The sequence below is a fragment of the Camelina sativa genome, chromosome 2, assembly GCF_000633955.1.
Source record: "Camelina sativa cultivar DH55 chromosome 2, Cs, whole genome shotgun sequence".
Classification (NCBI taxonomy): domain Eukaryota; kingdom Viridiplantae; phylum Streptophyta; class Magnoliopsida; order Brassicales; family Brassicaceae; genus Camelina; species Camelina sativa.
In genome coordinates this window covers 18489615-18505047 of record NC_025686.1, presented here as the reverse complement: position 1 = coordinate 18505047, position 15433 = coordinate 18489615, and the positions used below count along the sequence as shown (strand labels likewise).

At 32.9% G+C, this 15433-nt stretch overlaps 2 protein-coding genes and 1 long non-coding RNA gene across 3 annotated transcripts in view; 2 read left to right on the top strand and 1 right to left on the bottom strand.

Moving 5' to 3' along the window:
- Positions 224–2548, top strand: LOC104729118 (transcriptional regulator ATRX homolog). Its single transcript, XM_010448010.2, has 3 exons — positions 224–519; positions 712–2217; positions 2314–2548. Exons 1-3 carry the CDS (start codon positions 460–462, stop codon positions 2377–2379), a joined length of 1632 nt encoding a protein of 543 aa, XP_010446312.1. The 5' UTR covers positions 224–459; the 3' UTR covers positions 2380–2548.
- LOC109128878 lies at positions 2377–3401 on the bottom strand. Its single transcript, XR_002035160.1, has 2 exons — positions 2949–3401; positions 2377–2818 (listed from the first exon to the last, which is right to left on the bottom strand). It is a non-coding gene; the product is annotated as an uncharacterized LOC109128878 (long non-coding RNA).
- The window catches only part of LOC104729108 (phospholipase A1-IIgamma-like), a 13103-nt gene continuing 7906 nt past the window's right edge, over positions 10237–15433 (top strand). The window contains exons 1-2 of the mRNA XM_019230878.1: positions 10237–10710; positions 11174–11557. Of these exons, the coding sequence (XP_019086423.1) occupies positions 10414–10710; positions 11174–11557 (681 nt within the window). The 5' untranslated portion in view covers positions 10237–10413. The remainder of the gene's footprint in view (positions 10711–11173; positions 11558–15433) is intronic.

The following is a 15433-nucleotide window of genomic DNA, read 5'->3' as shown; positions in this document are numbered from 1 at the left end:
TTTTTTTTTTTTTTTTTTTTTTTTGTATTTTTAACTTTACATTTCTTAAAATTGAAAATATGACTTAAATTTAATTTTCCAAATTTATTTTAAAACTTTGCTAACCAATAAACCTCCTAAAAAATCTGTATTTATTTATTTCCTCTTTTAAATGTGACTTTTTTTTCATTAAAAAAATTTAGTAACATTCCAAATAGAAAAAGGAAACATCATCTTCACTGTTCGGACAGTTTTGGTTAAAAACAATTAGGAAATTTTGAATAATTTAGGGTTTCTCATCCAATTCCAACCAAACCCAAAGTTCCCTTTTTTCTCCCTTTTTATAAATTGCCCATTAGTTCTCAAACCTTTGCTTAACGATTCAATTACTTAATTCTTCTATCTCGATCCCTTTTCTTTGCAGGAACCAACAGATTAGGACGAGAAGATAAAACCGATACCATCGAGAGAGTAACAACAATGGGCAAATCTTCATCTTCCTCAAAGAAACTCAAACATTCTACAGATCCCTCTACTAAGGTAACTCTCTCTTTCTCTCTGTTTCTTATGGCTTTTTTTAAAAGATGAGATTTTTGGATTGAATGGATTGTGTGGCTTACTACCCATTATGTTTTAATGTATTGTGATTAGATCGATGTGGATAAAAATCGAAACTTTTGATTTTGATTTGTGTTAAAGTATTGACCTTTTTGGTTTTGATGTATTGTGCAGTTGCGATCGGTGAAGAAGAAGAGGAAGACGAAGAGGAACAAATCGAAGAGGATTCCTAAGGTTAAAGACTATTCAGATGAGAGTGAATCAAGTTTTTCAGATTCTTCTTTGTATTCTTCTTCTAGTTCAGAAGATGATTACAGGAGGAAGAAGATGAAGCGTCGTCAATCTAAATTGAGTAAGAAGAGGTCACGGAAGAGGTATTCTTCTAGTAGTGAGAGTGATGACGATGACGATGATTCTGGTCTGTTAAAGAAAAGGAAAAGATCTAAGAGGAAGGATGAATCTTTAGGGAAGAAGAAGAAGAAGAAGAAGAGACTTGTTTCAAGAAAGAGACGTAAGAGAGATTTGAGTTCAAGCTCTAGTAGTAGTGAGCAGAGCGATGATGATGACGGTAGTGAGAGTGATGGGAAGAGAAGGTCTAGGGGGAGAGGAAGACTTGGTAAGGTTAAGGATGTGAGGAGAAGAAGTAGAGATGAGTCGAGTGAACCTGATGAATACTTACATGTGGAAGATGAAGTTATACCCGAGAGTAATTCTAGAAGGCTTAAATCTATTATTGTTGTATCATATGGTTATGGCGATGATGAGAGAAAGGAAGAAGATGACAGAGATGTCTATATGTCACGTGGTGACAATAGAGAGTTAGGACTTAGTGATGAATCTGATGAGAGAGATGGTGAAACTAATGTCTCTTATGCTAGAGCTCGTGCTGATGATGACAACGAAGGTAGAACTGTTGGCTATGATGAATTTTTAGAATATAATGAATCTGAAACTAGCAAAGTTTCTCAGAAAGATGATGAATTGGAAGCCATATTAAAGAAAAGAGCTTTGGAGAATCTTAGAAGATTTCGTGGAGTGAACCAAAAGAGTGGAATGACAAGAAAAGAGGTGTCTTCTGTTTTAGAAGGAGAACCTCTGCAAATTGAATCTGAAAAAGTTGATGAGTCACAAGACCATAGTCTCATGGAGCAGAAGCTTTGTGATTCTGGGGTAAGTAAAGATCTTGAGACTTCAGAAAAGATATTACATGTTGTTAATGTTAAGGAGTCGGGAGCAGCATTGGCTAATCCTGCTTCTCAACAAGATCAGCAGCCTGGTGATACTGCCAAGGTTAAAGCTAGTTCTAGTATTAGCTCATGTTCAACTAAACGGAAGTTGATTAGACCGTCATTGGGGAAAGAAAGTTTAAATCTAGCTAGCTGGAAAGAAGCCGCTGGTGGCCAAGATGCTGAAGCAGAGAGCATCAATGGCAGTACCATCGACAAGAATTGTCCAGAAAGTTCTCTAGCTCTGGCACCAGAGAATGGAGGTGAAAACGTAGAACCAACAAAAGTTAGTTCTACCCTTAACCCCCAGTCGTCTTCTCAAGCCGGCAAAGAGACATTAGATGAAACAAAAGAAGGGTCTCAGTCTGAACAGAAAAAAGTTGATGAAACAAAAGATGAGTCTCAGTACGAAAAGAAAACAATGACTGTGATGAGGGGTGGAGAAATGGTTCAGGTAAAGTTCCCGTAATTCTTGAAATATTGATTTCCTTGTAGGTTCCAAGCAAGTTTATATGTGTCCTAACTTTTTTCTTTTGAATTTTTTGTTCAGGTGAGTTACAAGGTCTACATTCCTAAGAAGACCTCTTCTTTGGGTAGAAGAAAACTCAACAGGTGAAGCAACATAATGAAGATAGTTGATGTCGACATAATTTTTTGTTTCTGTAGAACTTAAATACAATGGTTGTTTGAACAATAATTACAACCAGAGTTGGTGACAACACAAACTTTAAATCATAATAGATTTGAATTTTTGAATACATCAATGAAGAGTACATTAAGTTTCATTTCATGTGTAGTTGTAGGCTTGTAGCCTCTTACTCAACTACTAAGGCAGATCTGTTCTTTATGTATGATCATTAGGCACCTTTTGTTCTTCTTGCCTTTGCTTCGCTAGTGCTTTATGTTATTGCCTCTTTTCTGATGTAACACTGAAAAAGTTAACAGTTATCAATAAACTCCCTTTTTTTGGTACCGCTCATGCATTCCCAATCACCTATTGTGGCCACAGAAATGTTCTCCAAGAAGGGAGAGTATCGTTCTATTACATTTGGAAGCTGCAAAAAGAGCATTGAATTACTCAGGTCACGGTCTTATTTTCAGTTCTCATTACTAGCAGGTAGCTTGATTGCTATCATAATGGATGAGTATTATAATGAGAGATGATAATGAGAAGTCTTTATGTACCTGTTCAGATAGGATTCCAGAAATGCCAATGGTTGCCCCAGGTTTTGCAAATGAAACTATATGATCTGCTAGTTCCATAACCGGGTTTAAGAGTATGCTTGCAATGACCACGTCAAACTGTTCTTTTTGCAATGGTGTTTCTCTTCCAGAAGAGCTATTCTCACTTGGTGCAAGGTGCAGCTCCAGTTTCTCCAAAGGAATGTTGTTCAGAGCTGCATTATGACTAGCAGATTTTATTGCCAGGGGATCAATATCAACGCCAACAGATGATGCAGCACCAAACTGCAAATTTTGAAGTGAGCTATATATTACCAGATAATAGATACTTGCTAAGTTCAAACCGAATATTATGCTATGATGTAAGAGTAGTTTACGTAGATCAGTATATGTTTCCAAATACAGGTGCCGTCACAGAGAAAAAAGTGTCCAATTATAGGTAGCATTTTTGTTCCTTGTTACAACTTTGAGCAGGAAGACTTTAATTTACTTCAATAATGTATTTCTTTTTGGTCGACTTCAATATTTGTTTAAGATACAAAACCCAATACTTAAAAAATTATTTGAAATCAAATGCGATTAGATTTTTATCAAATCATATGTCATCCATGATAATACACTTTTTTCGGGTATCTTTACACATTCACAATTTGGTTTTAGTGACAAAATTCTATACCAGAATTCAATATCCACTTCACAACACACAACAATTACAAAATTGGACCACAACTTGATTAGGATGATCTTCCAAACCACGATCTATCATATGTGGAAAGAAGAAATAAAAAACGACGTCAACAAAGTTGGCTCTCGACAGTCGACATCTCACGTATCATTGACAAGACGATTACGAATAAATTTATATGTCTTCGTTACGAAAAAAACTCGTATGTTTAACGGACTATTGCACATATGGTTTGAAGATCGTCTATCATAAACATCAGTCATCACCCTAAACAAATGATTTTCTCGACCCTCTAGGTTTCTCCACTGTGAAATTACTCTGGTTCCAAAGCTTTTTTCTCTTAAGTTTCACCAACTTCAGGTTTTTCCCACATTGTAAATGAGTATTTTCTTTAGAAAAAAATTTAAAAAATTGAGCAACAAATATTAAATTTCAAAAAATGATATTACACCTAATTAAATTCTATCATATATTTAGTAATTTGCGTATTTGTTATTTACTAATTAATCTATTTAAAAAATCTTCTAAATTTAGTATATTTGGGTGGTAAGAAAAAATGATTATTCAAAACTCTAACAGATTAATTAGCCCTGTTAAACCCATGAGACTATTAAGGCTAATCCAAAAAGCTCATCCATTTCAAATGATCTTACAAGGGTCTATCATATCACCAATTTCGACAAACCCTGACGCCTATCGCTGAGGCCTGAGGGTGAGGGTAACACACAACCTCTGTGTTCATCTATAATTACACGTGTGTATGTGACTAATTTTGTGGAGACAGTAGTGCACTGATCCTTGTGAAGCCATGCATCGGACTCGGGACCATTTTCAGTTTTTCACCAAAATGGTCATACTTTAACATTGTACACCAACTAGGTGCTTCCCCACGCAACGCGTGGGTTGTGGTGTAGTTGGCACTTTCTTGTTTTTTTTTTGGTCTTTTTCGTTTTCTCTTTTGTATTATTTCGTTTTAATTAGGCATATACGGGCTTTGCCGTCACTTTTATTTATACATTATATGTTTATACCATTTCGTTTAGATGTGTATAATTATGGCGTTTACTTTTTATGAATTATGAAGATATTGTTTCTTACTTTTGAGGATCCAATCTTATCATTGACTGATATTGTTTCCAATACATTTATTGTATTATATATTTTCTAATTAACTGCTTATATAAACCCGTCATACGTTGATGTTGCAATAATAAGTTATTTTTTTAAATATCTTCCGTGTAAGTGATTATGTTTGTATGCCCATGTTTTGGTCTAATATCAATAAGATCGTTTCTGTTTTTCTTTAGTTGGCTTTGAAACCAATATTGAGTTAAGCAAATAATGGGTCGAATTATGGTGTTAATAAGTAATATAAATTCTTATGTATATATATTGTATATATGTGACTATAAATTTAGCTAACTAAAAAATTATGTAATATTTAAATACAATCTTGAACATATATATATATATATATATTTATTTGTGGGAGGAATGTATGAAATTATTGGATAGAAGTTATTTTTGAGTTAAATGACCTTTAATGTCTTTAAAGTGAGTTAAATATTAATAAATTTTTATATGTGTCTTGACTTTTTTTAAAAGGAATACCAAGTGTTTCCTTCCAAATTTGAAGTGATATAGTATTTTAGTTTTCTTATATGATTTTATGAACTTCAATGTAAAAGTTTTTCAAAGTAATAAGTACACTCACTGATTGAATTATAAAATTTGGAGAAATGTTTATTTCGTTTAATCATCTGCTCTTTTAAATAAATTAAATAAGTATGTTGTTATTCCTACAAATAGGACAACATATATTATAGTTTAACCATGGAGTTAAGCAATGGAAATGGAACTTGTGATTGCAAGACAAAATGCTTATATGTTACACATTGATCGTTTAAAAATGAATAGGAACATCTAATTCTCAAATAAAGTTGATTGTTTTGTTAAAACCAACATATGTGAATTTAAATTTAACTATGCAAATTTAAAAAATAAATATGAATAGATTAGAAAGGCAAGAAATATAAAAGAAATATTTTTTATATAAATAAAATAAAAATTGAAAACAATGTTAAATATATATAATATTTTCTACATTAAAATATAGAATCAAACTCTTACAAGTTACAACACATATGAGATATAACAACATTTGATATTGGTAGGAGAGGAGGAGAGAATGTTTACTATAAGATGGTAATCCAAATTAGATAATGGAGATGAATCTTTAAAAAATAGAACAATGTAATATATATATATATATAATACTTTCTAAATTAAAATATAGAATCAAACTCTTACAACACATATGAGATATAACAACATTTGATATTGGTGGGAGAGGAAGAGAGAATGATTACTTATAAGATAATAATCCAAATTAGATAAAGGAGATAAATCTTTTAAAATAAGAACAATGTAAAATATATATCATGTAGTCTCTAAAATTAAAATTTAGCATTAAAAATTTACAATGATATTTTATTTGTTTTTTACAACCCACACAACAAAAATAAGAAATAAAAAAAAAACGAAAAATGATTTGAGGTATTGTAGAAGAGAATGAAAGAATGTGAAAATGAGATAGTAAAAGAATGTCAATATGAGAGAATGATAGATTGAGAGAATGCTTATTTATATGATAAGAAATGATGGAAGTTACATTTAGAACTATGGAGTTACAATAGTAATTTATTGTGTTTGAATAAAATTGAGTGGTAGAATATGATTAATGCATAATTTATTTTATTTTCAGTTATAATTTTATTTTAATGTGTGAGTTAAATGTATTGTGTTTATTGGATCTTAAATATTGTTTAAAGCAATTAGAAAGCAAAGAAAAAATGAAAAAAAATTAGAAAACATTAAATGAAAAACAACCAATAAGGAGAGACCAAAACCTTACTTTTATATATATGATATATTGCTTTAAACTTTGAAATGAGAAATATATTATAAACAATAATTTTACATGAGAAATATATTAATTTAGCCAACCAAAATATGAATATAAGTTTAGCCAACCAAAATAAATAAAAAATATTAAAATTTAACCAAAATAAATTTCTCTTGAAAGATAATAAGTTAGTAGGAGGAATGAATTAATGTACAATTATTGGATAGGAGTTACATTTGAGTTAAATGGAGTTACATGTCTTTAATTATAAATAAATATTTTAATTTTTTATAACCTAAAATAAAAGGAATACCAAGTGGCTGAATCAAAATTCACATGATTTGGTTGTTTGTTGATATAAACTCAACACTTACACATAATATTTCAAAATAAAAAATATTACTTTTTAAGTGACAAACTAAATTAGTTTTCTTATAAAATTATATGAATTCTTCAATCTCAATAATTTTTAAAATCCCAAGGATAACTTATATTTTTTTGGTTTTCACTCATCAATTTAATTTATAGTGCTAGATTTCATACTAATGGTTTCATCTTTAGAGAATTTAGTGAAATGATATTTTTAAAATTATATTTTATTTTTATATTTAAGTTCCAGTTGAATATGTTTTGTTTTTTGGATCATTTTTTATTTTGATTAAAGACACAAAAAACCAATTGTTTAATTATGTTCTTTTTGTTTTCAAAAACCTCAAATCATAAAAAATAAAAATATATATATATATATATATATTATATTGATCTCTGCAGATTTAACAATTGGATCACAAAACAAAATAGTCTTTATAAATGGATAAATGGATAATTATATTGATCTTTAAATATTATATTGATCTTTATAAATTATTAAAAATGATACATGAATATGTGAGATAACCAGAGACATAATAGATAATTACATATGGATCATTTCAACTTTATGATCTTATTGTGTGGTGAATATTGTAAGGAAGTATGAAAATAATGACTTATAAGATGTTAATATAAAATAGAAAATGGAGATAAACATTTTAAAAGATTAAAATAAATATATAAGATATACATATCATACAAACTCTAAAACTAAGCTTTTACAATGATATTTGATTTGATTTTTTATAAGCCATACAACAACAATAACAAAAAAAATACAAAACAAAACAAAACAAAACAAAAAAGAGATTTGAGAGTAGTGGAAGAAGATGAAAAAATGAAAAAGTGATAGACTAAGAGAATAAGATAATAAGTATTTATAGGAAGAGAAATGATGAAAAATTACATTAAGAAAAATGAGAGTTACAATTCTAATTTATTGTTTTGTTTTAATACAATTGATTAATACAACTTAATGGAGAAATAAAGTTAATGCATAATTTATAGGGAGAATTTATATGATTTTAGTTTTATATTATGTGAGTTAAATATGAAAATTAATTGGGTATAATTTTTTTTTGTTAAAATTGTATTGCCAAGTGAACCAATAAGGAGAGGGTGAAACTATACTTTTATATATATATGATTATTACGTACTGTACATTTTGACTTCCTGCAGCTGTACAATCATTTATTTATCCTATAGTATGATGGCTTTTTCTATATAGTATTATGATGTACCATGTCAAATAAATTATCATTTTTCAACGGATATATTGTGACGGTCAAGTTTCACATGTAACAAATCTTTTAAACTTGGTGTGGGAGAGAGAGACTAAAAACAAGTAGAAGAGAATAAATTAGGCCCTATATATGGACGAAAAATAAAAGCTTCAAGCCCATATTGTAAAAGGCCTGTCTTCATAGTTTTGTTACAACACATATTTTTTGAGTATTAAAATATTTATGATGCGAAACATTATTATTAATATGCACAAACCCGCTATGGATTTTAGATTTATTTATCAACTTATTTGCATAACGTGATAATAAGTGAGTGCACAGTTTTAGTTAGTAAACCTCCAATCCATGTTACGAAGCTTCCACGGATAAGAAAATATTTTTTTAAAAACAAATCAATCTATATAATTGTGATCTGAAATCATGTAATGTATCAACGTGTGGACTTTTTTAGTTGGTAACTATACGTGGCTAGCGTCTATATTATAATTTGAGATAAGATCAAATTATTTGTATGAAATTAGTTGCAAATCATTTTTAATATTTTCTATAGTTAAATCGCATATATATGATCTTATTCCAAAGAAGTTTGTGTCGATAGAGCATACTAGATTTGGATCCGTGCTACAGCACAGATTGAAATACATTTTATTATTTTTAAAATTTTATATATGTAATTGTATATAATATTATTTGGATGCAACTCATGCAAACAATTTTTGTTGTAAATATTATTTATGGAATGTACGTAAATCTATTATATAAGTCTTATATTATTAATTTTAACCCGTATTAAAGTATATAAAATTATTAATTCGTGCTAGAGTGTGTCCAACAGCTTCCGTGCTAGAGTATATAAAAATTTAACTCGTGTTTGAGTATGTAAGTCTTAAAATTATAATATAAAAACAAAATTCAATATGTACTCTAGCATGGTCCTAATTTATATTGAACGTTATAGTTTCTCAATAAAATCTGTGGAAAGTAAATTTGTAATATTGTGTTTAAAGATCTTTGGAAAACTTGATATATGACTAAAATCTTCTGAAAATACAGTTTGGAAGATCCATGATTTTATTTATTACCATTAATATATCAATTATCAATTTGGAATATCTCTAATTAAGGTTGCACCCAATATTTAGGTGTGACCATTAATATATGAATTAATCTATAACCTATCTATAACCTATTTGTAATCATTTATAATTTATTAAAAATATAAAGTCTACAACAACTATGTTGTGTATTTCTTTTTATTAAAAAGAAGATCATTTGAAATAATTTTGCGATTATAATTTTAAATTAAATAATATAATTTAATCACTATAATATAAACTATATTGTGTACTTCTCTTTATTTTATATTATAATATAAATAATATAAACTATGTTGTGTACTTTTCTTTTATTAAAAAGGAGATCATTTGAAATAACTATGTTGTGATCTTCGTGATATATTTGCTCCACGATTTATGGATTTATTATTTATTATCTATATATAAAGAGTTATCTTATGAAGAATATATGGTTAATGTATATCCTATATATAACCTATTAGTATGCATTTGTAACCATTTATATTTTTTATAAAGTCTACAAAACTTAAGTTGTGTACTTCCCTTTTATTAAAAGGGGATATCAGTATTACGTTAGATAGCTTGCTCCACGTTTACAAGCAATTGACAATTTTACACAATTAGTGACATCCACACTCATGCTTTCACGTAATATGATAGTAGATATGCTCGATTCGTTTTTTCTTCGAATTTTGTCTTTACGGTTTAGCAAATATAGATAGCTTGATCCAAGTTTGGTAAGGTTCGGTACAGTTTTAGTTTCAATTGAATTTTGAACCAATTTTACATCGAACCCTTTTATATGTTTTTGGTTGGTTTGGTCAAATCCAACTCGAATAGTCATAGTCATAGCATAGATCATGACAGAAAAGTGAAAGAAGATTATAAGAAAAGAAAGGAATCGTTTGTTTGATGAGCTATTGCTTTCCTTAAACGTTAAAAAGAACTTGTTTCCGGATATATTAAGAAACTTAAACTTTTTGTCTATCAAACAAATTTGACATTTAATACCAAATATATCGAGAACGATGCTTCCTCTGCAGCACGCCTAAGATACGCGATTAAATATTTATATCATCAAACCAGCTATCATCTCTAAAGTTTTCAACATAATTCATCTTCTTTAACTCAAAGAGCTTCTTCTCTGATCAAATAAACTTTAGAGATATATCTGAACGATTGATTATGGAGGAAGAAGACAAGAAAGCGATGAGGTGTTTTAGCTTCAAGAGAATCATGAAGAGGAAGAAGAAAGAGGAGGAGGAGAACTTGATAGTGGCTAAAGAATTCGCAAAGAGCTGGAGAGATCTGAGCGGTCTAAACCACTGGAAAGGGACGTTACAGCCGTTGGATCAAGATCTCCGGGAATATATCATACATTACGGCGAGATGGGTCAGGCTGGTTATGATACTTTCAACATCAACACCGAGTCTAAGTTCGCTGGCGCTAGCATCTACTCTAGAAAAGACTTCTTCGCCAAGGTATCATCGAAAATGAAGAGAAAATTTTACATATCTAACGTTTTGATTGGTATAGTTTTAAGAATTGTGAAACGTGAAAAGTTGAAATTGTTTTTCTGTTTCCTTCAATTATTTTCCAAGGTTAATTTGTTATACCCAATACCCATCATACACTTTTGTGGAATTAACCAAATGATGCAATATGCCATATTTCATCTTACGTCAATCAAAAACGGTGTAAATTACCCAAATGATGGAATATGCTTTATTTGTTAGAGTGTACATACTATACGATATATTACATCTTACTCCACATATGTTGTTTTTCATTTTTTCTACTATTCTATAATGTATGTCACCAATCAAAGCAAGAAATATATCTATTTAATAAATAAAGGGGAAAGCCGGAAAGGTACTTTAAGAAGAAATTTCTTCTTATGCAAGAAACAATGATGCAAACCGTTTTTGTTTTCTTAAAACGCAGGTGGGTCTAGAGAAAGCACATCCGTACACAAAGTACAAAGTAACCAAGTTTCTATACGCGACATCACAGGTCCACGTGCCTGAGTCATTCCTATTGTTCCCGGTTTCACGTGAGGGATGGACAAAGGAGTCGAATTGGATGGGTTACGTGGCGGTAACAGACGACCAAGGCACGGCGCTTCTTGGCCGGAGAGATATTGTGGTTGCTTGGAGAGGCTCAGTTCAACCGCTTGAATGGGTTAACGACTTCGAATTTTGTTTAGTGAACGCCAAGAAAATCTTCGGTGAGAAAAATGATCAAGTTCAAATTCATCAAGGTTGGTATTCAATCTACATGTCTCAAGATGAACGATCACCTTTTACTAAGGCCAATGCTCGTGACCAGGTCCGTCTAAATTGTAAATGCAGATTCTGGAACAACTCGCTGTGAGGAACAAGTCGTTGTGCCGAACAGAGCGTTGTGCCAATCAGGAAGCTGCATCAGATCACAGACGCCCGAGTTGCTGACATGGATGTGTGAGCTGACGTGGAAAGACGTGAGTGGATGTGATGATGCGTCAAGGAAGGCTGTTGACGTGGTCTTGAAGATAGAGACAAGATTGTACTTGGAGATATGGAAAATATTCTCTGCGATAAATAAGGAAAGGATAAGCTTGAGGAGCAAGCAGTTTCCGTTTGTCTGGAGATATGAAGAATATTCTCCGCAACAGTTAAGGAAAGGATAAGGCTGAGAAACAAGCAGTTTCCTTATCCCGTGATACTTGGAGATTCGCCTTCTAGGGTTTCTCAAATCGTGTATATATATTCTAGGAGTAGGCCACGAGCCAAGTTGAGCACTCTAGAATATTGATACAGTTGTAAACTTCGAAGCCACAAAAATAAGGCTTAGAAGGGGTGTTCCCAGTTCTCTGTGACGTTAATCAGGGTGGTGATTAAGTGCGCAGAGAATTGTTTTTTCTTTCTCTTAGATCTACTCTGGTGAGAGTTTAGATAGAAAAGAGAGAGGGTGAGTTTTAATCTCTCAGCTAAAAAGAGAGAGGGTGAGTTTATTCTCTTAGATCTACACAGGTGTGTGTTTAGATAGAAAAGAGAAGAGGGGTCAGATTCATTCTTAGTCGGGTTCAATCCTATTGGGTAGAATAGGTTGAGTAAGGGCCGAGACAAAATTGTATCCTTGTAAAAGATAAATTTTGTTAATAAGATTGAATAGAAAAGCGTTGGCTTGGCGCGTTCCAAGTGTGAATCAGTGTGTTGTGCTTCTCTATACCCTTACAATTGGTATCAGAGCAGACGCCTGATAAAAGAATTGTGTATCTTTTCAACAGGTGAGATCTTGAGACGAGGTATGGAGAATCCACAACAGTTCGTTGATGAGAACAATCCGCTGAAGCTTGATGTTGAGTATTATGATGATTGGAAAGCACAAATCAGACAGATGATTCAGAGTCGTGATATGGAAGCCTGGTTCGCTGTTAAAGATGGATGGTCACTTCCAACACTTACGAACATGAGAGGAGAAACTGTAGTAAAGCCCTGTAAGCTATGGACGGCTGAGGAGAAGTTAAAGGGAAAACAGAACGCTGAAGCATTATCTACTATTTTCAGCTGCTTGCCTATGGATCTGTTCGCGATGGTACAAGAGTGTATGTCGGTGAAAGAAGCTTGGGATATTTTGGAAGCCTTCGTTGAGGAAACCAGAAGGGTGAAGAAGGAAAAATCTGATGTCTCACTATCCTGTCATTTCAACAGTCAACTAAGCTCGCCGTGTGAGGAAGGTGTAGTGCTGAAGAAGGTATATAAGGATAAGAGGTTTGTCAAGGAATTTCTCAGGAGCTTATCACATGGATATCTTTCTCACAAATCTGATGGTAAAGGTGCCTTAAGTTCTGATGAACAAAAGGTTGATCAGTGTGTGAAATTAGTTCAGAAAGATGAACTGCATATGAGAAAGAATGATCAGAAGGCTGAGAAATCATTCACTCTGAAGACTGTAGAAACTCAGACGTCTGTTCAAGGTAATGAGGAAGTACTGAGCAAGAAGCAGTTCAGAAGGCTGAAGAGTGTACAACGTCAGTGTCAATCTTCATCATCCAGATCTGGTGCAGAGAAAGAATCTCAGAGTTCTGACTATCAAGGTTATGGACACTTCCAATCAGAATGTTCTGCACTTGAAGGAAGAAGCATGTTGAAGTTTTACAACCGTTAAGGCTGTGGTCATTCGATATTTTGTCTGACATGGAGTGATCTTGGTTCAGCCCAAGAAGATGATGAGAATCAGGAGTCTGTTTTGAAACCTAAGGATGATGTGGCTGGCTTATCTGTTGAGAAATAAGTCATCGCTCTGTCTAAGGATCTGATTCTGCAAAAGAAGGAGAATTATGGTCTGGTGTCTGAGAAAGAAGAGCTGCTTTGTAGAGTCTCCACTCTTGAGAAATTGTTGTCTGAGGAAAAGTCATTTCGTCTTTGTTGAGACAACGCCTTGAGGATCAGCTAAGGAATAACAAGAAGATGAGTAAAGGAGCAAAAGATCTGCACAGAGGGCTGATTACTCACGAGGGTACTATAATTGCAAAATATGGCATAAGGAACCATAGAGGTGAGGCTGTCAAACGGGTGTCTCAGTTCAACTTGCAGAAGACTAAACAGATGACTGTTATGAACAACCTGAGAGGGAAACTGTGTCATTGTCCAGTAGAAGTTCCACAAGGTTGGAAGAAGAGGACAATATTAGAAGTTAGGGTAAGACTGTGAAGTGTCGAAGATCTGAACAAAAGAACATGTCGCTGTTACTATGCAAGTCAGAGCCTCCACAAAGCTGTCTGCTTTGAGTGTCTGGATTGTACTATACCACTCACGCATCTGAAGGAGTGTCACAAAATGTTCGAAGATACATGCGAGTAAACTTCAAGAAGAGTGACATGAACCGTTATGTTTTGCACATTGTTCATGGTCAACAGATTGTTGTATTGAAGAACTATGGTTGTTCAGGGTACATGACTGTGAATCACGGAAGGCTATACGACTTTGAAGAAGGCTCAGCTGACAAGGTCACTTTTGGGGATGAAGTTGTAGGTTCAATCAGAGGCAGAGGTGTATCTCGAGGTAAAGACCAGCCCACTATGGAATCTGTCTACCTTGTCGATGGTCTAAAAGTCAATCTGATTAGCATCAGTCAGTTGTGTGACGAAGGTTTAGCTGTTACATTCACCAAGGAAAGATGTCAGGTGGTTGATGAGCGCGACAATATTTGAGTCCAAGGTCAGCGCTCTGATAATAGCTATTATATTTCGAAGTCGTCCAATCCACAAACAAAAGAGTTCAATCAGCAAAGTTCTATGATGTCTAGAGACATGATCTGAGAAGGAGTGTATTAACTAGCTGTTTGTCAAGTGTAAGTTGTAGCACTCAGAAAACTGTGAGAATCACTTCCATCAAGAAGCTGCTGGAAGGATTCAGGAGGGCAGAGTTGTTGTTTCTGCTGCTATTACACAGAGTTGTTCAGATGCAGTTAGTGGCGTTGCATGTCAGAGCTTTGCCAATGGAGTTAAGTTGAAACATGGGTGAAGCTACAGAGGTTGTACTAGGTCTGTAGATGCGATTGCAGGTCAGTGCTTGGGTGATGAATTCATTGTGCTGAAGGAACTTTGTTGTTTATGGGTGACGATTGTGGAAAACAGAAGTTGGACAAGTTGGAAAAGTTATGGAGCACAAGGCCCGATTGGTCGTACAAAGCTCTTAGGAGAGTTCGCTAGACAAAACACATTCACTTCATCACGAGATGATGAAATATTCATATACTAATGCAAGTATGCCAAAGGTTTGATCAGTGCATATGAGTTACAGAGAAGTGGAGATGAAGCCACATCCATGATCGTAAAGTATCACACATGCGAGCTGCTAAAAGGATTGTCAAGTATTTTAAAGGCACATCCAACATAGGGTTGGTGTTGACGAAAGGAGCTAGCAGAAACCTGAAGAGATCTCGCTCTTTGAGTCATTGTGAAGGATCCTGTGGCTGTTGCCTTCTGAGAACAAATCTGATCTTCTGCTACGCTCAGAAGCTTGTCAAGGTACCTCGTTCAATTTTTAAATATGAGGTTAATGCCTTGGGAACTTGTTTTCATCACCTGATGAAAATCAAACAATTGAGAACAGCGTACGGTACATTCTTAGACCTTGCATCAATGTTGTGTGATAATTGTTTGTTTGTTAATATTGTTGTAGATCATGTGTCACATACTAGAATTACAATTATAGGATC